Source organism: Simochromis diagramma, unplaced genomic scaffold (genome assembly GCF_900408965.1).
Source record: "Simochromis diagramma unplaced genomic scaffold, fSimDia1.1 OVJJ01000205.1, whole genome shotgun sequence".
Lineage (NCBI taxonomy): Eukaryota > Metazoa > Chordata > Actinopteri > Cichliformes > Cichlidae > Simochromis > Simochromis diagramma.
In genome coordinates, this window is record NW_024386782.1 from 1,729,870 (window position 1) to 1,753,763 (window position 23,894).

The 23,894-nt window shown below is 39.8% G+C and overlaps 1 protein-coding gene across 1 annotated transcript; it reads left to right on the top strand.

The window, feature by feature from the left end:
* Window positions 1–1,241: 1,241 nt before the first annotated feature.
* Window positions 1,242–23,425, top strand: gipc2 (GIPC PDZ domain containing family, member 2). Its single transcript, XM_040015597.1, has 6 exons — window positions 1,242–1,880; window positions 16,242–16,427; window positions 20,209–20,389; window positions 20,795–20,907; window positions 21,073–21,154; window positions 22,323–23,425. The coding sequence occupies exons 1-6, from the start codon at window positions 1,605–1,607 to the stop codon at window positions 22,472–22,474; spliced, it is 990 nt and encodes a 329-aa protein (XP_039871531.1). The 5' UTR covers window positions 1,242–1,604; the 3' UTR covers window positions 22,475–23,425.
* Window positions 23,426–23,894: the final 469 nt, after the last annotated feature.

The following is a 23,894-nucleotide window of genomic DNA, read 5'->3' on the forward strand; positions in this document are numbered from 1 at the left end:
ATACTTATCACAGAAACAATATGCAAGAAACATAAACCTGGATTTCTCTGTAAAACGTTGTGTAGAGTTTTAGTTTCTTCTCTTTAGTGTATTGTCCTGTGTTGTGTGACCACTGAAGGACATTTTTCTCCACATTACATGCAAATGTAAATACACTGTTTTGCTTCACAAAGCAGAATGTAAAACCTTCAGCTCTTAGTGTAACCACCATCTGGAGAGCATTGACCTTGGTAGCAGTGAGCTTTCCACAGAAAATAATAGTGTGGTACAGTCCGTGTCACTTTGAAACTCTAGAAGTGGATGTTCAGTGTCAGGGGCTTAAAAAAAGTCCAAAGAAACAAAGCAAAACTGAAAACGCTGCTAATACTCCAACTCGTTGCAGATGATTACATTCAGAGAAATACTTAAAATGAGCAAACATTACCTTTTTCGCTATTTAGAGAGCAAATAAAAACAAGCAGACACTTTTTAAGTCACAACAGTGTCCCTGCATCGTCAGGTTAACAGTTTGAACTTTTGCTGTATTTCAGTTAGTGTCTTTTAAATCTGCATCACTGATTTGTGTCATGAAATTACCTCTGCATCTTCAACGAAAGACTTATTAGGCTTTTACTGACAGAACAGCCTTTATGTGAGTGCACTGTAACATCATGACATCAACAACACTGGACATAAAGCCTGTTTTTATCCTATCCTGTACTGTCGTCAGTAGAAAAGTTAGGAAAATACAACATTTGAAGACAATGTCAGAAAATAATACTAAAACACGCTATTTTTGATTTCGAATTCATCCAACATAAAGACACTGGATAAACCTCCAGGGGACCTCCACTAGAGGTCAGCTTCATTGTGCCGTCAGGTAGGAGCTGTAATAATAACATGATTACTTGCTAAATTTGGCACGTTGCTTTTTTTGTGTATAAATATTGGCATTTTCTAAACAAGAAAAATCACGTGATTGCCCTCATGATTAAAGTAATGGTTCCCTCCTTTTTTACAGTTCCTCTGTGACAAAGTAATGCTACCTTTAAACATATTTCTCTGAGAAAATGTGACAAAAACGCACATTTAGAGCGGGGTTTCAGTCATATTTGGGCACGTTTGGAAAGTTTTAGTATTAGACTTACTGTTTTGGTTTGAGTAAAGTCTTGGTAAAGGCTGAATAATTGAAAAAAGTGACGCTCCTCCCTGTGCTGCCGTACAGGTGCACCAGGGATCCTTCCCTCCCTCTTGAGCCCTGGTTCGTCCCACTGCGCCTGCGTCCCAGGGCATGCTGATAGGCATACAGAGCAGCTATTGTTAGCCGAGGACCGAGCAGCGGCGGCAGGTTGTATCAGGGCTTATCCAACTCACCCCCCTACCTGTTGAATATTTACACGGTTTATTTGCAAGCGAGGGCCGAGTCGCTATCGAAGAACAAAGTTAAAGAAGTGGCCAGCTGAGGAGAGGAAAAGTGGTGGAAGGAATGAAGAAAGGCTTTTAGGGAAGGAGGAAGCAAATAAAGGAGAACACGAACTCAACAGGTTAGCTACTTCAATGTTATAGCAGAGGCTCGGATTTTTTCATCCCACATCGAAAAAGATAACCCGAAATAAGAAAAAAAAATGCCGTTGGGACCATGGAAGAAGAAAAACAAGTCAACAAAGGAGCATTTGGTGGAAAACGAAGTTGTCAGCGGCGGGCACACAGGTGCGGGGAGCTTGAGTAAATCCCCGGTGAATGGAGCGGGGCTCCCGGCGCCACCTGCCAACCTGCGGCCCAAACTGGTCTTCCACACGCAGCTGGCGCACGGAAGTCCCACCGGCAGGATCGAGGGATTTGGCAATGTCAAGGAGTTGTACGCGAAGATAGCAGAGGTGTTTAATATAACTCCACCTGAGGTAAGATCTCACCTGTTGTCACAGGAAGGGTGGGGGGGGTGTCAGTGATTTAGCGCTGCGTTTAGGTGTTGAAGCTGGATTTTACAGGGAGTACGTGAAGTATGCTAGCATACTTGGTAGATGTTTAGGAAAACACGAATGTTTTGCCCTTTAAACCTGACAGGTAATTTAACTTAAATACTTGGGAAGGTTCAAAGGAAATCACTGATCCAATATTTCAGAAAGTTAAGAAATTAGGGGAAAAAGTACTTTTCAAATTTTTTAAAAAGTGTAGCTGAACTTTTTCAAGGTTTATGCTATGAGCCCCTGAAAATGGTTTACATATACACAACAGCAGTGTAAATGCAGGACTTTGTTGGCAGGAAGTATTTAGGAATAAATAGTACTTTGAGTTACGGAAATGATCTTTCTTCCAGCTCACGATGTCGTAAATGTGTGACAAACAAAACACACTTGACATGATTATCAGAACATATAAAATTTAAAAAACAAAGAAGAAAACCAAAATAGATGGACACAAATACAGTCCCAGACATGTCAACAAGACATATAAAATCAAAATAAACCATATGAGGAATGACACAATATCAAAACCATAGAAACTTATTTCCAAACTCCTATTTCTATGTCAAGACTGACTTATTTTCTCAACTATTCACATCACCAGTGTATATAATCCAGTAGATTACTAGTTTTTTGTTGTTTTACAATTACAGTGACTTCCTCTTCAGAATAAGGACTTTCCCCTTCCACTCTTAAAGATCTCACTGCTTCTTTCAGGTTGGGCTAAACACTTTTTATAAGTGGCTTTTCTGAGAGTGTAATTGCGTTGTGGCCATTAAAAGTCTACGATTGCCTCATGTTTGTAAAGACACACCCTGCTCACTCTAGTGTACTACTCTGTACACCTTAAACCTTGTAAAACCATGGGTGCTACATGCAGTCACTGGATGCCTTACAAATGAACATGCATCTATTTTTAGATGCTGTTTTATTGCGGTAAAACACGAAAGCTCTCAAGACAAAAGTGTGTTCTACGTCCTCCTCTGAAGTTGTACAGTTTAAGCTCTGGTTTTAAAAGGAAAGCGTTAGTGGCATTTGTGTCTTTTGTTTACCTGACGGGTAAAGTGCATAACATCCATCATGTCGTTAAACCGAAATCACCTGCCAGGATGTCTTGGGTTCTGGCTTTCAGCTTGATGCTATTTGAATATGTTAACACCCAACTCGATGGGTGTAGCGTCTGAGTCTGAAAAGGGAATCCTGTGTGGAAGTGCATTAGTACCCAGCAGGGTGCGACTCAAAGACTCACGGTTCTACAGAAGTCTATGGAGAACCGTGCTTGGCTCCTTTTCCCATTGTTCTTATTAAAAAGAATTTCCCAGTGATTTTTTTTTTTTTTTTTTTCAGTCACTAGTTTTTGATATTAGGCCTTCTGGCATTGGAAACCCACAGATATTTACTCCTAAAAGCCTGCAGGGCAAGGGGGAATACATCCAGAAGCTGGAATAAAAATTTGAGGAACATATTTTCAGAGCAGACCCTGAAGTCCTACGATTTTGCTAATTTTCTTCCTCTCCTGCCTCTATATAAAGGAAGTTGAAACACAGCTTCCTACAAATGGAGTAGTGACCGTTTTGATAGTGTAGGTGTCAGGTGATGGGTTTTATTACGCAGCGTGAAGCTTTTTTATATGAGGTGAAATATTGAAATACTGAAAACCTTCAGCACAAGCTTCACAAGCCAGTCGGTGACGTAACAGTGGCTACATACATCTCTTGCAGCATCAGTGTGGCAGACCTTAAACCAGATCCGACCCACAGATCATCTCAAGCTGGGCGTCCACGTCTTAGAAGGAAAAAAAATATAAAAATCCTGTTCATTATTTTTGGTTCCAGTGTAATAAAAGGCTAATTTAAATATTCACTTAGCATTTGGGTGGTTTTTAGAGGTACGACGATACGATATTATCACAACACTTAACTCACGATAAGCTATTATTGCGATTTATCACCTTTTTTCGCCCACAGATTCTGCCCATAAAGGTAAACTTTATCAGTATTCATTTTATCTAATAACAAAGTCCTCAGTCTTTCTTTCACTTCAGTCAGTTTTATTGCTGACAAACTGAACTGTTTGTATTACAGTCTAGTCCAGCTTAACTGAATGCAACCATCTGGGGACAACAGTACAGTTCTAGCTATTCTGAACCATGCAATTTGTAAAAACTATGCAGCTCCTTAAGGAACTGAAGAATTTGAAACTAAAACAAAAAAAAGTTTTACGTTAAATTAAAAAGTGTTAAATTGAAATAAGATAAAACACATTGTCTTAAATTAAAATAAGTCAAATATCCTGTTGTTTGCTGCCCTAAAAAGTTTTCTTCCAGCATGAGGAGAAAGTGTGAAGCCTATATGAGCTTTGTTCAAATGTAACAATTATTGGATAAGCAATAAAGTGCTGATCAAGAAAGAACAAGTATGAGACCATAAGTCTGTTGTTTGCCTTTCCATTAAAAAAACCAAACTTTTCTTCAGGGTTGTATTTTAATAACTGGTACCTTTAAAATGGCTTCAAAATTGGCATGCAACAAGGAGTGCAAAGTAGACTGAAATTGCATTTCTTCTAGCTCAGCATAGACATAACAAACACTGCATGTCAACATTGTAGGCAGAACTTATGATATGGGAGTATATGCACATCTTTGTACTGAAGAATAGGAATTAAAGTCAAACATGGTGGAAAAAAGTTTAAAAGTGATAAACTAGTGAGTGCAAACAAACTCATTTTAAGCTCCTGTAAAATCCACGCTGACAGAAACGCGCTCCTTCCTCCTTCAGAGGATGATGCATGGCGACATGAAGCTGTATCGAGACAGATTACGTTACACAACAATTACAACCACTTCATTCAACAGGCGCGCAGTAACTGGAAAGGAATTTGTTTCAGTAGCATTGGTATACAGTGAATCACGTCATGTGTAGATATACTCCTGATAATGGCGTGCCGCTCCTCTGAAACTCTGACTTGATGGAATAAAACTATCTTTAATTAATCTTAATCCCTCAGTTTTTGTGTCTAAATGGTATTTGTCCCGTCACGTTCATAAATGACCCTCGGTGAGGAATCTCCTGCCTCTGTTTGAACTTGTCTCATTACAACAACTGCCTCACAGCACGTTCAGAGACTGAACTCTCACTGCGCTTATTAAGTACCAGCCTCAAACCTGCTCCTCTGTTACTTGTTTTATGACCACGTAAAGGGTGACGAGAGAAAACCTGCACTACAGGGATCACCGGAGATTCACATTCACGCTAGTTTATTTAGATTGCTGTCACACTGAGAGATAAAGAGTTATTTCCTGCTAATGCCTCAATGCTTGCCTAGCAGGTAGCACAGGAAAAAAAATTACTCAATGTCAACATACTAATTTATGCCGTTAAGCAGTTATCTCACATTGATAGCAGCCATGAGTGTTTTTAGGTACTCATTAACCATTTCTCTTTTACTGTAAAAGAATATAAAGAAAGCAAGTACATTTCTTTTCTGGCTTTTTATTTACAAAATGTCTTATCAATCAGACCTGTGACATTTAAATGGAGACAGAGCGAGGGAGTTAGATGTGATAATGTTTCATGGACTCCACGGTTTTTACCACAGGAAGTCCCTCGTGTCCGGCACAGTGGGCACAGCCTCAAATCTAAGCAGATAAATTGTCCCAGTGGACCCAGGGAAGCAGCTCTGCCCATGGCCGCCTCCTTCCGTAAACACCACCAAACCTTGTTGCACTGCAGTCTGAACGTGGCTGGTAACAGGATCAGCAAAAGACAGCAGTAATGCTAATTTAAAGCCAAAAAAAGTTTTGCTTTACAGGAGCAAAGTAAGAATGTCAGACAATATTATTCAGTATGGTTGCTGTATACTATCTTATTTTGCTGCATTTGCCCGAATTATCCATCCATTCGTTCTCTTCCGCTTATCCTTATCAGTGTTGCGGGGGGCTGGAGCCTATCCCAGCTACCAAAGGGTGATAGGCGCGGTACACGCTGGCTAACACAGAGTGAAGGACAACCATCCATACTCACATTCACATCTATGGGGAATTTAGAAAAGCCCTGATTCAACTAATTTGCCCAAATTATCAATAATTTTTTTTCCTTGTGACATCAAAGTGTTTCGTCTGTAAATTACCCACAAATCTCCCCCTCAACAAAATAAGATTTTAAAAAAGGCCATTACAGCTAAAGTCTAACTGATATTTTTTTCCCAACATTTCCAAGATTTAACAAAAAAAAAAAATCATGTATTATTTCACGTTTGTTTAGCTCTCTATTAAATTAACAGTGATATCTTTTATCTGGGAGTGTACACTCTGAATACGGTGTGATCGTAACCTTAATACATTTTATTTATATACCATGTTTAGTATTTTATTTTATGCATTTCTAAAGCACACAGCAGACAGGACATTTTACAGTTCAATATCAGCTAGTCAGTGTTCTCTGATGGAGATCTACAAAAGGGGATGACACTTGGAGAAGTCTAAGACCAGTTTATTTAATTGTTTTCTGAAATGTAACGGAGCTTGGTGTCACCCCACCCAAATGGATGATATAACCAACAGGTTTTATGTTTTAGTCTTCAGCTTTAATTAACGTTGACCTATTGTGCTAGTTTGATATTTTATTTTCTGGACTGTGCTAGAGTAGCTTTGCATGAGTTACAGTTTACAATAAGCCCCTCAGGTCCTTTAGCCATTAAAATGACTGATTTTTCAGTTTTGACAATGATCTGTATGCAATGCTTGGCTGGTTTTCTCCACTAAAATAAAGCTCTCTCAAACCTATACCTGTGACTTTTGACCAGAGAATCCAAAATATTGTAATAGAGCCGTTTATCACTGGGACTGATGATTTAACCGGGAGAGTTTTGTGCTTGAGCTTTGAGTGAATGAACATTTTCTGTGAGGAAAAATAAAATGATTTTGCAGATTTCAATCCAGTTTTATCTGGAAGTACTTGAAGGTAGTGGCACCGAGGTGTATTTCTCTGCCAGAAAGAGCTGTTTCATGCCGCTTTAAGAGATGTGAGCATTTCCTGAAGAGTACATAAAGAGGCTGTGAGATTTTAGGTATTGCTAAACTGTCAAATGCAGTTGGCACTCAAAACCCACTATCAGCCGTTATTGGATGTGCCATCTGGTTTAGCTGTCATAAAGACCTTTGGATCTTTGGATTTCAGATCAACATAACATTTTTTTCTTTTTTGAAAGGCGTAGTATTATGTTTTTATAAGCCATTAAATAGTAACATGTTTGTTTTTTAAAGGTTAAAATATGAGCGAGTCAAGTCGTGTTTTCAGGTAATTTTTAGGGTAATTGTGTTGCTTAAATTTTTGGACATCAGAATGTTTTTTGAGTTGTCACAGCTGTGCAGCTAGTCGATTCATTTTATACTCTTTCTTTTATGTTTATTCAGTTATGTTTTGGCTAAACTGTTAAATCGAATCTATATTTTTATACTTTAAAGTCAACCATCCTTGTAAATGAAGTTATGGAGGACTAAATAATGTAAGCTGATTTATTTGGAGCTGCACAGACTGTGGTTGTTTGTAAACCAGTCGCTCTGTGAGGTTACATGAGATCTTGGCTCAACCAGATACAAATTATGTCATGAACAGTATGAACAGTGGTGTTGTCTTCCTTGTTGTGCCTATAATAGGTTACACATTTCTTTCCAAGAAACTGTTGCATTAAGGCATGTCTCAGTTCACTCTGAGCCTCTGTTGTTGTGCTTTTAATTGGAAGCTGGGTCATTTCATGGAAAATCATTCAGCGTTTCCCACCTGACCCACTCAAAATCAGCTGATTCCTCCCCCCTCTTGTACAATAACTTGACTATATGTTACAAAGCCATGCAAAGTTTTGCCATCACACTTTGAATATTTGCAGTCATCTTTTAGCCCACATGAATCGTTACATACAGGAGATGGCCACGTGAAATTTTCAGGATTGTAAAACGGATTTAAACTCTGTTAAAAACCTGCAACAAAATCAGTTTTATATCCTGTTTTCATGACATTGTGATCAAACGCAAAAAAAAAAAATCAGTTTTTGCTTTTGTAAAACTGCTTGAAACTAAACTAAACCACAACTTTGTACAACTTGAGTAAATAGAATCTCAAATTTTTCTTCAAGAGTCTTTTTTTAATTATATTTTTACCACAGTACAGACTCTATAAACCAAGATAAGAAAACAGTTTAAACACACATCTCAAACCTGCCCCACCCTACTCTTAAGCCGTTTTCACACCTATGTTTACTCTGGTCCAAAATCGTTTTGATGAGTTTGTAAACTTGTGCATTTTTCTCCTGGTTTGGTTTGTTTTCACGCAGAGAAAAATCTAAGTTGACTATGAGCAAACCAAAATGCATCACTACAAACCACGTGAGGATGTTCAGGCCGCTCATTGGCCAGATGATTCTGGGACGGGAGCAACAAAAGTAAATTCAGGGAGAAGGTGACGTGTTCTGGACTATTAGACAACGCTGAGAATTTACGTTCCTTTCACGGCTCGTGCAGACTTTTTAATATCTTTAGCATCTTCCCACATTCAGAGTACAAACAATACAGGACATTTTTAGCCCAAACTTGTACCGTAAACCTGGTATTTTAGTTCGAATCGGATCACGTTCACACCAAACATGAACCACTCTGGAGTTCGTTTGGAACCACACCGAGACCACTCACTCCAAAGGGTCTCGGTGTGGTTGTTTTGGTCCAAACCTGAGTGCGATAACTGTGTTTACACCTACACGAACAAACCGCACCAAGAGGGAAAATTAATTAGTTCGATTTAATTGGAACTAGAGTACCAGATCAAAGATCTAAACGTAATGAGACATCTATATGTTCTCTCAGTGGTAAATAAAAATAAGTGGCAATTTCGTCACATACCTCTAGTACCCTAATTGGTGTTTTCTCTGGTAAATTATCAGAAACAGGATGACACATTAAGGGTACCACTGCTTATTTCTGCTCCTCTGCATCGCAGACATGAAACTTGTGCAGTTTGGTCGTTGTACAGCTGATTCTGAGTGGGTCAGGTGACAGGCATTCACTGAACTTTCATCTATGGCTTTTGCTGAACGAAGTCATATTGTCCAAGTCACATTCACATTCATGTCTGAGGAATAACTTTGTTACTTTTTTTATCTCACACTAAAGCCGAGAATCAGTAACTTGATCTAGAAAGCAAAGAGCAGAGGAAGATTAAAAAAACAAACAAACTGGAATCGAAATAAAAAATGGCTAAACGCATACTAAAGCAAACACTTTATGATGACTAAGATAAGTGTGCGTGCGTGTTATGAGCCACAAATGATACACCAATATGATATTACAATCTTGACGTGCTCGTTCGGCTCAGGTCAAAGTCTGTTTATTGGACTTACACCCGCAGTGAGTTACAGCCTCAGGTGTGGCCCTGTGACGTTGCTTCTTGTCCACCTGATGAGCAGAAAGCACTCAGCCATTTGCCTGTAGTTTGAATATCTGGGCTACGGTCGTGCGAAATGGACGTATGCCTTGTTGTTTTTGTTTTCCTCCAGGTAGTTCACAGCCAGACGTTTCTTAATCTGGTGCTGCTGGTGGGGGGTAGTGGTGGTGTAGTAGGGGGATTAGGTGAAACAATCTTATTTGATAGGGCTTGAGTCTGTTGTTTGTGTTAGCTAGGCTCCAGCACTCACTTCCTGGAGGTTGTAAAAAACAAGCCAAGTCAGGATAAACAGCAGTTCAGGTTGCCCAGTTGTAGACTGTTTGTCCCATATTAAAATGACATGGATTAGAAGGCTTAGTAGGTCTTTTATTCATGCATAAAAGGCTTCTTCTTCTTCTTCTTTGTTTTTTTGTTTTTAATCGAATTGTGAGAAATAGTGCAGACCTGTTACCTCAACAGTATGCAAACCAACCAAACCTGCATACAGGAAATGAGGAATGAGTGCTTTTTGAAGTGAACATGTTTCCCTATCAGTGCATTTTTTTTTTTTTAACTCTTATCTAAAATCTTTAACTTATTTCTGCCACTCAATGTTATAAATAGGGTGATCACAGGCCCTTTACTATGAAGCAAGCTCAACATAGCCAGGTTATCTTTTCTTTATCTGTGTTCATTTACCCTGGCATTATCAGTCAGGCTGAGTAGTCACACGAATGTGGTTATCAGTTCAATAAGTCAGTGATTTTTTTTTTTTTTTTTTTTCCAGCTGAATGACAGATTATTCTGAGATGATCAAACTGTAAATCATGTGAGGAGAATAAACAAAAATATGGGCTGAAAAACAACACAGCTCGCATAAGATGAGATAAGATGAGCTTTACTGACAAACTACTACTTGAATGAAAGAGTGAATAAAACATCAACAAAGCAGAATCAGAAAGTGACGTGTGCTTAAAGTGTTTATGTCACTAAAGACTGGATAGAGCTGCTGTACTAATAAAGTCTAACCCCAGAAAGGAAAGTCCACAAATACTATTTACCAGTATCGGAGTTCTGTCACTAAGACACAGGAGGATCGGATTAATTACAGTAAATTTGTGTTTATGTGAGTGCCAGACAGTTTGGGGCTTATTTTTAAAGGTCTGTGGGTAAAGAATCCAAATGTGGGCTTAGTTACAAGTTTATTATAAGGTCAGCTTGTTCAAATAGTTAATATTGAGGCTTATAGAACAATAACATTGTTTTAAACTTGTTGCAGAAAACAGGAAAAGTGCACAAAAATATGTTGTTTTTGTTGTTGTTGTTTTTTTAAGAATCTCTATTACTTATCGATTCAGACCCTTTTACTGTCCGGAGGTCTGAGGCATTTCCCAGGAATGCTCGTGCTGTTTTCCAAAGAACTGTCTGGTAAGCAAGCAGCAGTTTTGCATGTGTTGCCCTCTTATCTCTGCACCAAGTTACTATGAAGATGTATGCTGATAAAGCAAGAGAGCGCACAGAAAGCGAATGAGATTCAACGACTTTGAGCTGCCAATGAGGGCGCAGTATGCTGTTGATTGACTTATAGTAAATGAACTAGTGGGTTACCTAGGCAACCAGAGGTTTTTAATGTCAGAAAGTAGCCAGCGGTCGTCCGACTGCAATAGTAATAATAATTTATATTGTTTGATTAGCTTTAGTTTATAGAAATCAACACAGTTGAGTCTCACAAGAAGAAATGTGCCAACACAGTGCAGTTTATGAGCAATGCCAAGATTTAGGTTGGATTTATTGGGACCAATCTTGGCATTAGACGCCACACAAATACACTCTTCGCCTCACATCTGATCCTTGTAAGTACATTGTGAAAGTACAATATTTATACAGTAGTTGGCCACTTGGATCCTGGCCATCAGATCTGCCACTTGTTTTTATGAAGCTTATAATGATCATTATTTAGCTAAGTCTTTTCAGCAGGGATTAATTTAAGGCTTTGTTTGTTTTTTTATTTTATTTGGGTAACTTATTCACAGCTGGTGGGTTATTTCCCCAAAGTTTATTTTTTAACCTTCATAACGATCGATCCTCTTGAGCTGAAACTGTTATCGGGACGTCCCAGTGGGATCAGTATTATAAGAGCGACCTGGCCAAGTTAAACACCCCCAGCTTTGCTTTCTAATAACATGCATTTAAATGATCCTGCAGCACGATTCCAGGGAACATGAGCTTACTGGTAATAGTGGTTCATTACACATGTGATAAGCAAATTAGCAGGAACTCTTGTCTGTGTGCTCATCGCATGCCCGCAAGAAACAAGTTAACGAGGAGTGCGAAGCTGCAGAAACAGACCCCAGGTGTGTGCTCACTCTTCACTGGACCACAGCTTGTTTTTAAGCGACTTAAGTGGTTGTTTATCAGCTGTGGTGGAGTTGTTGTCACGGCAACTTCATTTTTCCATCGGCATCTCTGGAGGAACCGCGTGGAGACAAAAACAGCCACGGGTGAAAAGAAAACTAGTTTTCGTTATCATCTATGATGGGTGTGGTGGTGCACCAGAGGAGAGTTTAACCTCAGGTTGTTTAACAGCCTTTCACAGCTATAACGAGTCTGTAGGCCGTGAGCTCTCTGAAGCAGTGGATTTAAAAAAAAAAAACAAAAAAAACCACATCCAGGTATCTGTGGACTGTTTCTCATCAATTATTCTTCACCAATAAACCAGCTAAACTTGGCTTAATTTCAACGAATACAGCTTATTCTCAGGAAATTAGAGGATGGAAACTTACTGTCCAGGTTTCACATCAAGCTAAGAATGTGTTTCAACATCAATGAACCGTCTTCCTCAAAGTTAATCTTTAACCTGGGAGGCAAACATGATTTATTTTCAGTGCACTTTCACACTGTATAAAAATCGAATCTGTTTTCAGTCCAGAGCAGGGCTGTCAGACGTGTTGACTGAAAGCTGGACGCTCCAAAGTGGCACACTAAGATGGTTTTATAAATGTGGAAGCTGCAGTTGGGTCACAGTAACCTGACGGTTTTCAGTAGAATGTACTAATACTCCCAGTCAGGTGATGTTAGCATTGCTACACAGATGTGAATATGAATGGAAGAATTTCTTTAAAAGCCATTTCAAGCTAGGCACCAGTTTAACTCTGCTTGAGCAGGTGATCGTATTCCCCAAGGCTGAGTTTGAGTCCAAACCCTTTGCTGCACGTCTTCCTCCCCCACTTTCCTGACCTTCTCTATCAAATAAAGGCAGTGTTTAAGATAGCCAAGGCTGCTCATCTGTTTTGTAAATGAAATGTTCCTTAAAAGAACATTTACATCTATTTGTTTACATTAAAATAAACCTACGTTACCCGTCCATCCCCATGAACTAATGCCAGTTTAAGTATTCTAGTCAGCACATGCTTTTAAAGAGGGACCTATCCTGCTTTTCTTTATTTTCTGTCATGTATGTGGTGTTAAAGTGGTGGATGGTTATATTTAAATTACGAGGCCAGTGTATTTAAAGTAATATCTGTGAGGCAAAACATCAGGGATCAGATTACTGTAAAAAGCAGGTCTAATATTGTGAGGTTGGCCTGACTGTTGGGACGTGGACAGCAAGAGTGAAAATAAGTTCAATTAATGTGACATATGCAGGTAAAATAAACAACTGATGTTGTGAATTGGGACAACAGAAAAAAGAGAAGTGATGATACCAAATGTTAGCTTTCCATACTTATTAGTTTGCTAATAATAATAATAATAATAATAATAATTCTCTGGAGACTTTGGTGGTTTTTCCAACCTTTTCTCAGAAGTTATTTATTTTATTTTATTTTTTCAAATCACTTTATCTATAAAACTACTTAAGGTATGTCATCCAAAACTTAAATGGACTTCAGCAATCAGAAAAGAAAGAGTAGCTGAAGTTCAACATCGAATCCTGAGAACTTGAATTTACTTGGAAATTGAAGACTTGTAGAAAGAACTAGTTTAAAGATGGTAGAAGTAGTCGAAGTATTTTCATTCAAGTTCATTGTGGTATTTAAAAAAAAAAAAACATCTTCAATTTGACTTTTCTGGAAAGATTTGGTGTTTGCTTGTAAGATATCCAAAATGTGTGATGGTGTCCAGCCTAAAGTATCCCCCAGTAAAGTGTTGTGATGGGGGATCCAAAGACCATTAATCCAAATATATGTTGAAAACAATTGAATATATGAAGCTAAGATTTCCCACACTCAATAGATATGTTCAGACTTTGTAGCATAATATTTTTATGCTAATCTGAGGCAGTTGAGCAAAAAACCGGTGCTGATTTGACTCAGAATGACCCATCTGCCTTCTCCACTCTGGACCACACGATCAGGGCTGGATTGTTTGTCAGCCGGGATCAGAAAGATCATGTTTCAGTTAATTAAAAACAGGCTTTTCATAATAAACTATGCTTTTTCTGCACCACCTTTCCAAAATCACCCCTCCCTCAGCCTTCATCCTGAAGAGTCTCACATCCGCAGTTAGGTAAATGATTACACAGGCCTAAATGCTGATGGATGTGGTTTCCTGCTGGAAAACAGCCACACCACAATACACAGAGCTTAGCTCAGCATTCCCAGTTAAGCCCTAAAAATGCAAAAAAGTAACAGCAGAAGATGGAAAGTGTAAAAAAAAAACACAGCAGCTTATGAAGGCGTTACATATGAGTGAGATCCCACTTTGAGCTTGATGCTTCCTCTGTAATCTTTCTGACCCTCGGCTCTGCCATTAAAAGACTAGAGGCTAGCTGAAGAGGCTGTAAATTGGCAGCGGTTCAGTTGCCAAAGAAACAGGTTTCCTAAGCTTTGAGTCAATACTGCTTCAATGCCGGGGTATACTTCAGAGGCAGGTGCAATTAGGGGCTCTATTTTTCTAGACTTACCTTCTATATATATTTTTTTTTAAAGCGAGGATAATAGATCTGATTCATACAGTCTAGATGTGGAGAACAAAAGGTGGAAATTGTTATTTTCTCATTTCAGCTGCTCTCTTTCTCTGTTAATAGCCGGTTAGTCACACGTCTATTTCCATCTATATTAAAGTGGTTTTATTATGCATATTTCCATGCTTTTATTCCTGGACTCTACAAGAGTAGCTTTTGTTTTGTTTTTTTTAAACAAAAATTATAGCTTAGTGATTGTTTTAAAAAAAAGAAAAAAGAAAAGAAAAGATACAAACTAGATACAGATGTCAGTGGTTCAGGGTTTTAAATATGTATGAGTAGTTTGACTTTTCAGCTTCTGTGTGATTTTATGCAGACGTTGATTGAAAATGCCTGTGGTAGGTATATGTATATATTTGTTACTCTTTATCTTTATCGGAATGTCAACAATTTAGACTTTTGAGTGCAGATAATTTATTTAAAAGCAAAAATCAGTAGAGAAGACGAGTATATCGTACGTTATCGTATATCAACTGAAGTGTTTTCTTACACAAACTACCTGCATTATATTACCACAAAGAATTGATCCGCGACACAGTTTTGTCTCTAAATTGTAACTTAAATCTGATTCAGTGAGTTTTTAATCCTCTTGTTAAGGACACATGACTAGCTTTGTCTTGGATGATGCTGAGCAGATTGCAGTGCCTCTCTTTTGACTTGCCCTTTTTCCATGTGGTTATCGGGGCTTTGGTGAGCGTGGCAAAGGCCGTGGGAGGTGTAGTATCTGTTCTTGTGAGTCAGGGCGTCAGAGTAGAGGCTGTGCGTGAGCGCGTGATGCTGCTCATCGCAAAGTAGCGACACTCGCAGCGTCAGCAGGCGGCCCAGCAGGAGGAGAGGAGTGCTGAGAGCTGCCTGCCTCTAACAGAAGCAGCTTAATGCAGGCGGCAGCCTCGGTAATCGGGCGTAGGCGTTTGCTGCCAGTCCTCCCACCCATGCGGGGGTAACACCCTGGCCTGGGCTGGGTGGGGGGGTTTAAAAAAAATAGCTGTCAATTAAGCTACAGTACACCCATCGCCTCCCCTTCTCTTGTACTTCTACTTTTTCTCTCTGCCTTCTCCTCCACTGGCCTCCCTCCATTATAATCAAATTCTTTTATAGTCTGGTAACCCAAGGCAACCAAAAGAGGCCGCGTCAGCCAATGCGTGTGTGAATAGCACTTGTCGGTACACAGGAGGACAAAGAGGCCCAAACAAGGTCAGCCTCACTGCCAGTGACTGATTGGTGCACAAAGGTCATCCTGCAGATAAATCTGTACGAAACATTCCCAATCTGCAAGTCAGCCTCTGAATCCTGGATCATTTTCTCTTGCAAAGCTGATCCCGCAGTCGAAGAATGATGCACCACTTTAATATGAGCGCTGGTAATAAATCTGGATAAAAGCAGAACTTAGCTCCAGCTTAAACGTCTGTGTAGGTGAGTCAGAGCAGGATAAATGATTCACAAGCACTGGACTCTTCCTCCTGGGTCTCACTGTCCAGCTTCTGTCTGAAGAGGAGTTAAATTAGGCTCCTTCTGGTCTATCATGTTTCTGGTGATCGTGTTGCCCTTCTTTCTGTCCTGGTGAGATGTGAAGCTACACAGGAGTAAAGGTCATTTCCCCCATTTGCTTCAAACACGATTTAAAATGCAGCTCGGACTATCACCGATTTCACCGTGGGGTGGCAGAGGGCATAACCGCATAACTTAGCAGCTGCTATGAACACAGAGCTCCCTGATGACTTCTGCATTTAGCACAGTGACACAGAGCTCAGTCATCTACACTCCAGCAACTTTGATTTTGGAGTTCAGCTCAATTTTCATGCTGTGATTAAAAACAGAAATTATTTTTTCAAATAATTTTTAATTATACGAGATGCAGACTTGGATGGACCTCATCTCACATGTGACATATTAATGATGTTCCTGCTTCTTTTCTGTCTACAGATCCTCTTCTGCACTCTCAACACACACAAGATAGACATGGATAAGCTGTTGGGGGGGCAGATCGGCCTCGAGGATTTTATCTTCGCCCACGTTAGAGGGTTAAAAAAAGAGGTAGAAGTCTATAAATCGGAAGATGCTCTGGGCCTCACCATCACAGACAACGGAGCCGGCTACGCTTTCATTAAGGTAAAAAGAAGGAGCAGAGCTCCTCACAGTGAATGCATCACAATCTACCTTTAATTTGCATTGATGTGGAGTTATGTAATGTGATTAGTTAATACAAGGCTAGAAGAACGTCATATGTTTCCCCTACATATACAGTGTGTTTGTGCAGCTCATTTCACACTGCACAAGCTTTCTCAGTAAAATATTAAGCAGTGAAAAATAATTAAGTTTATCCTCTGCAAATATTATGTTTGCTGGGTACTTTGTGACAATAATAAATTATTAATATATTGAGGTGCTTCTTCAGTGAGTCTCTCGTCCGGCTTCACCATTTCGGACTGCAGCTGTTTGCTCTGTGCACAAGAACCAGATCTCCACCTGCTGCAGGGTCCGGTTTGAGTGAGACTCCAGCTCACAGTCGACCTCCAAAGCAGGTGGAGGACTACTGTTCCCAGCAGCAGTCCAAGATGGTGGAGTTGGAGCAGCTAATTAAGCTCAAGGACCGCTACAAGACTAGTCACAGGAGGGGGAAGTGCCAGGGCTAGCTGGTTAGCAGCTACTGAATTTTCAAAATAAGAGCAAGGAGCCTGGCATGTATGATCTTTCTCTGATGGATTTATTTGGAAAATCTAAATTTGGAAGGAGCTTTTCTCTACTAATAAAACTAGTCGTACTAATGCATGTAGGGTCGCCAACTTGTGGGATTGGGTCACACCTGACTGATTATAGCGTCGTCCTGTGTCTCAAAACGCAAAAAGAAGTGACAATGCCTTTATCCAGCTAATCCCAAATGACCACTCTGTCAAACACACCCAACCTTGTAAAAAGGCACCACAGTTTGGTCAGCAGCCTGACTAGGATTCTCAAATATAAATTTCTTCCCAGTAGCATGCTTGGACCAGTGTTATTTGGAATAATAACGGCAGACTGACGACGACCTGGTTGACAACCAGAAACCAGGATAGACGTATCTGCTTCCTCAGAAACTGATTCCAACCTGCTAGCATTACAGCAGGGCAGACTACCTGCACACACGATAGACCAGTACAGACTAACCACTGATTGTATGGATTTGTTCTTTTGTTTTGTTTTTGTAACCTCCACTGGTGTATTTTCACTGTGTGATACCACGTGTACCAATACGTTGGCGGCTCTATGAACATTTATCTTGCTCATTATACTGTGAGCAAGATAAATGTTCAAAGAACGTGTACATAAACCCTTTAATAAACATGTTGATTATTTTTGTAATGAACCTGTAAATCATCTTAGAACAGTTGATTTCCACAAAAAGAAAAAAAAAAAAACAGCACACGAACATGTGCAACCCAAACAGCAAGTATTATACTGAACAGTGATGATGACATACACGCTCTCAGCTTTACCCTACACATGACCCACTTAAATAACACACGCTCATAATATATAAAGTAAACAGTAAAGTTAAATAACCTGAGAGCTGCGTGTTCATGTCACATGGATGTAAGTGCTGACTGGCGCAGGTTCCTGGTTTGAGTCTCACTGTCCACATGCATGCTTCGTATTGTCGTCTACTCTCTTCCCACTACATTTCATGTCTTTTTTCACTCTTTGATTCAAATACATGTGAAGAAATAATCTTAAAATATAAATTATTGCTCAAAAGTTCAGGATCACCCAGAAAATTTCATGTTGCTAATATTTAAAAAAACAAAACATACTTTCACTCATCAAATGAGTTTCAAATAAGACGAGGAATGTAGTCAAGACATTGACTTTTGCTTGATGGTGATTTAGCTCATATCATTCTAACAAGCTGTGAGCAGAGTTGAGAACCGGGATGGGAATCCAATTCATAGAAGTGGATCCAAGTTGTCTGAGCTCTTGCAATCCCTTTCACCAGTGCTGGCATGCTTTACTGACAAATGATGTCAAACTCAAATCAGTGGAGGTTTTTCACATCGAGGTCGTCTGCAAACCATCGTTTTTTTTCTCTGCTTCTATCCTGTGTTCACTTTTCTTATTGATTCTGAAAACCTGTGCAGACTTGACTAAAATAATTTGGACACAATTACCTGGCCTCTGCATTAAAGCCATTGGAGCTCCATTGGGGCCGGTTTCCTCCTACAACAGGGCAATGACACAAAGAACAGCTCCAGTCGAGCGGCATCCACAGTTTATGGTTTGCGAAGTTCACAGTGATAACCTTCCTTGTTAAAAAAAAAAAAAAAAAATCCCTTTTAGTACTAACCCCTCCAAATTATCATATTTTTCAGACTGAACTGACAGACCATTTAAGCACTCCTCCATCATAGTCTTTATTTACTTGGTTTTCACCTTCCTGTGTCCTTTGCCCACATGAACCATTCCTTAAAAACCAGCCAGCATGCTGGAGGCATCTCTTCCACCACTGGCGGTGACACTGATGTTTTGCAGGTACCATTTAATGAAGCTGCCAGCTGATTTATTTCTCAACCTATAGACTTGTGGATGTGCATGTCGTCTTGGTCAGTTTGGCCTCCCACTCCTGCTTCTATTCTGGTCGGAGTCAGTCGGTGCTGTACTGTGAGACCAGGAGTACATACAGAATAACATTGGTTCATTAGAACAAGAATACTCTGGGATAGATTGGTTTTTATTTGGTTCTGGGTGTGCATCAGAAATCACATCTTTATTTTTACTGAGGTGTCAAAATTCATCATTAAGGGCACTGGGGAAAAGATTTATTAGGGCATGACATGTTTTAATAAAATGGAAAATAAGGCTTATTAACCCTCTGAGGTTTAAGTCTTCATTGATAATGAACACTAACTGCAATCCAGTATTTACATTTTTTCCCAAAAAGTTGTTTTTCTCAGTTTTTCTACAAAATGTGTGTGTGTGTGTGTATATATGTGTGTGTATGTATGTATATGTGTATATATATATGTATATATGTACACACACACACACACACACACACACACACACACACACACACACACACACACACACACAAAAACAATTAACGAGATGAAGAAAACGTAACATAAATATGCTAAATATATAAAAGTTGACTAACTGTTCTGTTAATGTGAAGCTAAGCGCATAAATAGCAACACATACATTTGAATCAGAGAGATCATATTTCGGTCTCTTGTATAATAATATCATAAAGTCTCGGCCTGCTCACATGTGCCATCATGTGATGCTGCAACAGCATTGCATCCTGATGACCTGACTGTGTTTAACACTACAGCCTGTGGGCCAGTGAGGTGATGCCGTTGTAAGTTGAGTGATCTTTAAGTCGGACTTAACTTGCTGGACTTTTTCATTATTAATCTGTATGGAAATTAAATGATTTAAGCTTCTCTCGGTTTCTTATTTCACATCCTTAACGACTTGTGATCTCTTGTGAGGATCACTTGTCTACCCCTGATGCTTGTTTTATAGCTCTGTGTGAAATGTATGGAGGGAAGAGGCTCTAAGAGTAGTTTTATGATTCTGATTCACCACCACCTGCACCCATAGCATGACCTCCTCTAAAAAAAACCCTCAGACCCTGGTTATACTGACATTCAAGGATTATTCTGGATCTTACTCTTTTAATTAAAAATGGAAGAAAGTGACCTTTGTTGCTCTTCGGATTTCCACAGAAGTATGTATAATTTAAACATCCACAGGCTCACAAACAACAGATAATACCGGTCTGATCCACATGCACTAGTGTTGCTTTCAAACAATAAACCAAACCCTCAAACATCAGCTTTCCGTGTAGCTTTTACGCCATCCTGTAATTACATCACTTTTGTTTCCTTTTTTCTGTGCTCTCTGTATGTGGCAGCGTATCAAAGACGGCAGCGTTGCAGACAATGTGAAGGTGATCTGTGTTGGCGACCATATAGAGTGCATTAATGGGCAAAATATCGTCGGGACGCGGCACTACGAGGTCGCACGCATGCTTAAAGACCTGCCCAAAGACAAGCCGTTCACCCTGAAACTGGTCGAGCCCATGAAGGCTTTCGGTAAGTAAGAAGCAGCATCGACTCAGAAGCTTCAGCACATTAAACAACTGATACACATGGTAAAGAGACCGCGGGCCAACTTTGAGGAGTATACAAGTACACTTTCTCTCTTGGACAAGTTGTCATATGTGTTTGAGTTTAGGTTGTTTCAGTGTCATGTCACAATCCTGTCAAAACAAGGTGCGGCCTATGAAAGATCTCCTTTTACCTACGTTTTGACACCAGGCTCATGTCGCTGATAACTTCATAATGCAGTCACGTTTAAACACTGCAGCGTGGGCTCTGCATTCCTTTCAGGGAAATAAACAGTTTACAAAATCAAACCTGTTTTACCAGGTTTACAAGTTCAGAACAACACACACGCATACCGTGTCTTTTACTTAATATTGTCTTATCTATTCACAGATATGCTTGAACCCCGGTCAAAGGGCGCCAAACCTGCCGGTGAAAATAAGATCGGCACAGGGAGGGGGACTCTGAGACTCCGCTCCAAAGGTCCGGCTACCGTAGAGGATGAGGTGCGTTTCTCTCGAGGAAATAAGTGTTTATTTTGAATTAATGTCCAAATCTGCATGAAACAAAGGCACTGTTGTCAGGTTGTGTCCTTGTACAAGGGCTGGGTAGAGTAGTGAACGTAATACGGAGCTCGGGGATTAACGCTTTGAGTCGTGTGTTTGTGCTAGCCGACAGAATTTGAGGAGAAGGCCGTGAAGAAAGTCGATGACCTTCTGGAGAGCTACATGGGCATCAGAGACACTGAACTTGGTAAGGATTGTCTAATTTAAAGTTTTATTTTTCCTCCTACTACTACTACTACTACTCTGCTGGCCTGTCAAGAATAAAGCGTCATAAAAAAAATAAAGCCCCAAAATAAATGTTAAGCCGGGTATCATACTGCACCCCACTGTTCGCCCTGGGTCTTTATCAGTTCATCAGTTCATCAGTCTAAGGTCCTCATATTCTGCAAGATTATAGCAGGAAGCTGTGAAATTCCATCATACCTGTAGTTCCTTTGGGATTACAGGCCTCAATCTGATCAGCTGATGAAGGTTTTGTATTTCCAAGAGTGTAGTGCAAAGGACAATTTAAAGAAGACATACCAAAAAAACATCCGTTTCACTTAAAAACATCAGCAAGAAAATTAGACTTGTTCTAAAGTATTAATATTTAAAACAAACAAACGTTAAAAGTTAATATCCAGCTGTGGCTGAAGTACTCAGGTTTCACTGTGTGTCCACTCTGACGGTTACTGCATGACACACAAACCCCAGAGACAAAAAACAAACAACAAAACAAAGAAATTTATTGTGCTTGTTCGCCGGCTGAGGCTGAAGAAGCAGGAATGTGGGATTTAAACCGAGGCGACATTTTATTAGCAGATAGTAGAATGCATAGGGAATGCTGAGCCACCAAATCACATAGTAAGATGCTGTCCCAGATTCAGAACGTGCTGGAAAATCTTCTCACTCTCTTATTTATAAACTCCTGGACTCTTATTTACAACACTTTCCGGTACCAGATTTTTAAGAACATGCTAAGAAATATATTTCCCCTGAATGATGAGCTGGTGTTGATGTTTCTAAACAAGAAAATTCATAAATGGAGATTTGGGGTTCAACCAGTTCTCTGTTGCAGTTTTATAACTGCTGCTTTCATACCAATTTCAAGATGTCAGTCAGGCAGTTTGAACTCTTGATGGCAGAGTTGGGAACACATCTAGGGAAGCCGAATAATAATTACAGAGCATCAGCATAAATATTTGCACAGATTTTACACGTTCGGTGTGTAAAGGCCTTAAATGCAATAGATGGATTTCATTTAAAAAAGGAAATAAAATATTTCCAGTTTGCGTAATGCCTGAATTCATCTTCTTAAGAGCTCTCGTAGAGGATTCTCAGTCTCGACGCTCATTTATCTCCTCCTCTCTCTCCAGCTGCTACGATGGTCGAGGTCGGACGCGACAAGAAGAACCCGGATGAATTCGCCATGGCGTTAGACGAGACCCTCGGAGACTTCGCCTTTCCCGACGAGTTCGTCTTTGATGTCTGGGGCGCCATAGGAGACGCCAGGGATGGAAGACTTTAAATTTGCAGCTGCCTCCTCCCTCGTCGCATATTCCACAAACACACACCCCAAAATCTTCATAATCTCCGAAGTCAACTGGACAAACTTTAAATAGCACCACCCAGGAGGGGGGGTGGATGCAGTGTCCCGCCCTCTCTTCGTTCTTAGGTGTAGCTTTGCTCTCTGCCAAGGCGTCTTTAAAAGTCAGGTTTAGCGCATCAGCACTTCTTTTGCGTAATTGTGTAACAATTACGCAAAAGAAGTGGACCCACCTCCGGCCTGCTGACATTCCAGATGTTGTGTAAACCTCAGCGACAGAACAGCTGCAGTTTGAAGCTCACGATGCATTTAAGTGTCGTCCTGCAGGGGTCTGTTAAATGGTACATGCACAACCTTAAATTTTAGAGTTTGATCATGTTTTATAGTAGCTGTGTGATTTTTGAATGTTCAGATGTATTGCACAGCTTTTTATAGGCTTATTTTTATATGTGGAGGTGCTGCTGATTTTTACAGCAGCAGCATTGTGTAATTATCAGTCATAGTGATTGTAGCAATACTCCTCTCTCTCCAGAAACCTGTTAAATCGTTTAAATGATAGAAGTTGCCCTTACGACACATCTCGAGCAATACAGAGAGGACTTTTTACTTGGAACGCATTTTGATGACGACACACATTCCTCATATTTCTTTTTCTCGTCTTCTGTTAGGTCTGTTCAGCGTTTCTTTCCCCCTGTAATTTATTTTATAATAGAAAAATCAGATGCTGTAAGACTTTCAAAGATGTGGCTCGACATGAAGGCCACGTCCAGATCAACTTCAGTCTGCGGTCTTAAATAAATGCACTTGTATTAATGTAACTGCACCGGCTGTCAAAGTGAATTTAAATACAGACTGATTACCGTCATATTCTGATGTTAACTATAAGGGATCACTTTTGTTGCATAGACAATAAAATTTTTACTGTTAATGTGACTGCTGTGTCATGAATGCATCTGGCTCCAGACTCAGTTGTGCATCTTCCTCTGAATATTTGCAGTTCATTGTAGCTGGTAATGTTTGAAAAGGCTTATTTGTATTTTGTAGTTTTTTTAGTTTAGTTTCAGTTTTAGTCTTATTAGTTTAAATTTACAGGGTGTTTCTCAGGGGTAGGATTTGGGTAAAATCTGAATATTATGCTTCGTCACACAGGTTGTGTCGACAAATGCTATCAAACTGAAAAAGGCTAAAACATTTCTCTTTTTTTTCGCTAGGCTATTCCTGCTCCCATTCACCTACAACCAATTTATAATCAATTAATCTAACTTGCATGCATTTGGATTGTGGTAGGAAACCACAGGGAGAGTATGCAAACTCCACCCAAGGGTGCTCCAGCTGATTCCTGTCCTGCTATGAGACTAGTTCCAGTTTTACTTAATACAATAATAAAACCTTGTGAGGCTCA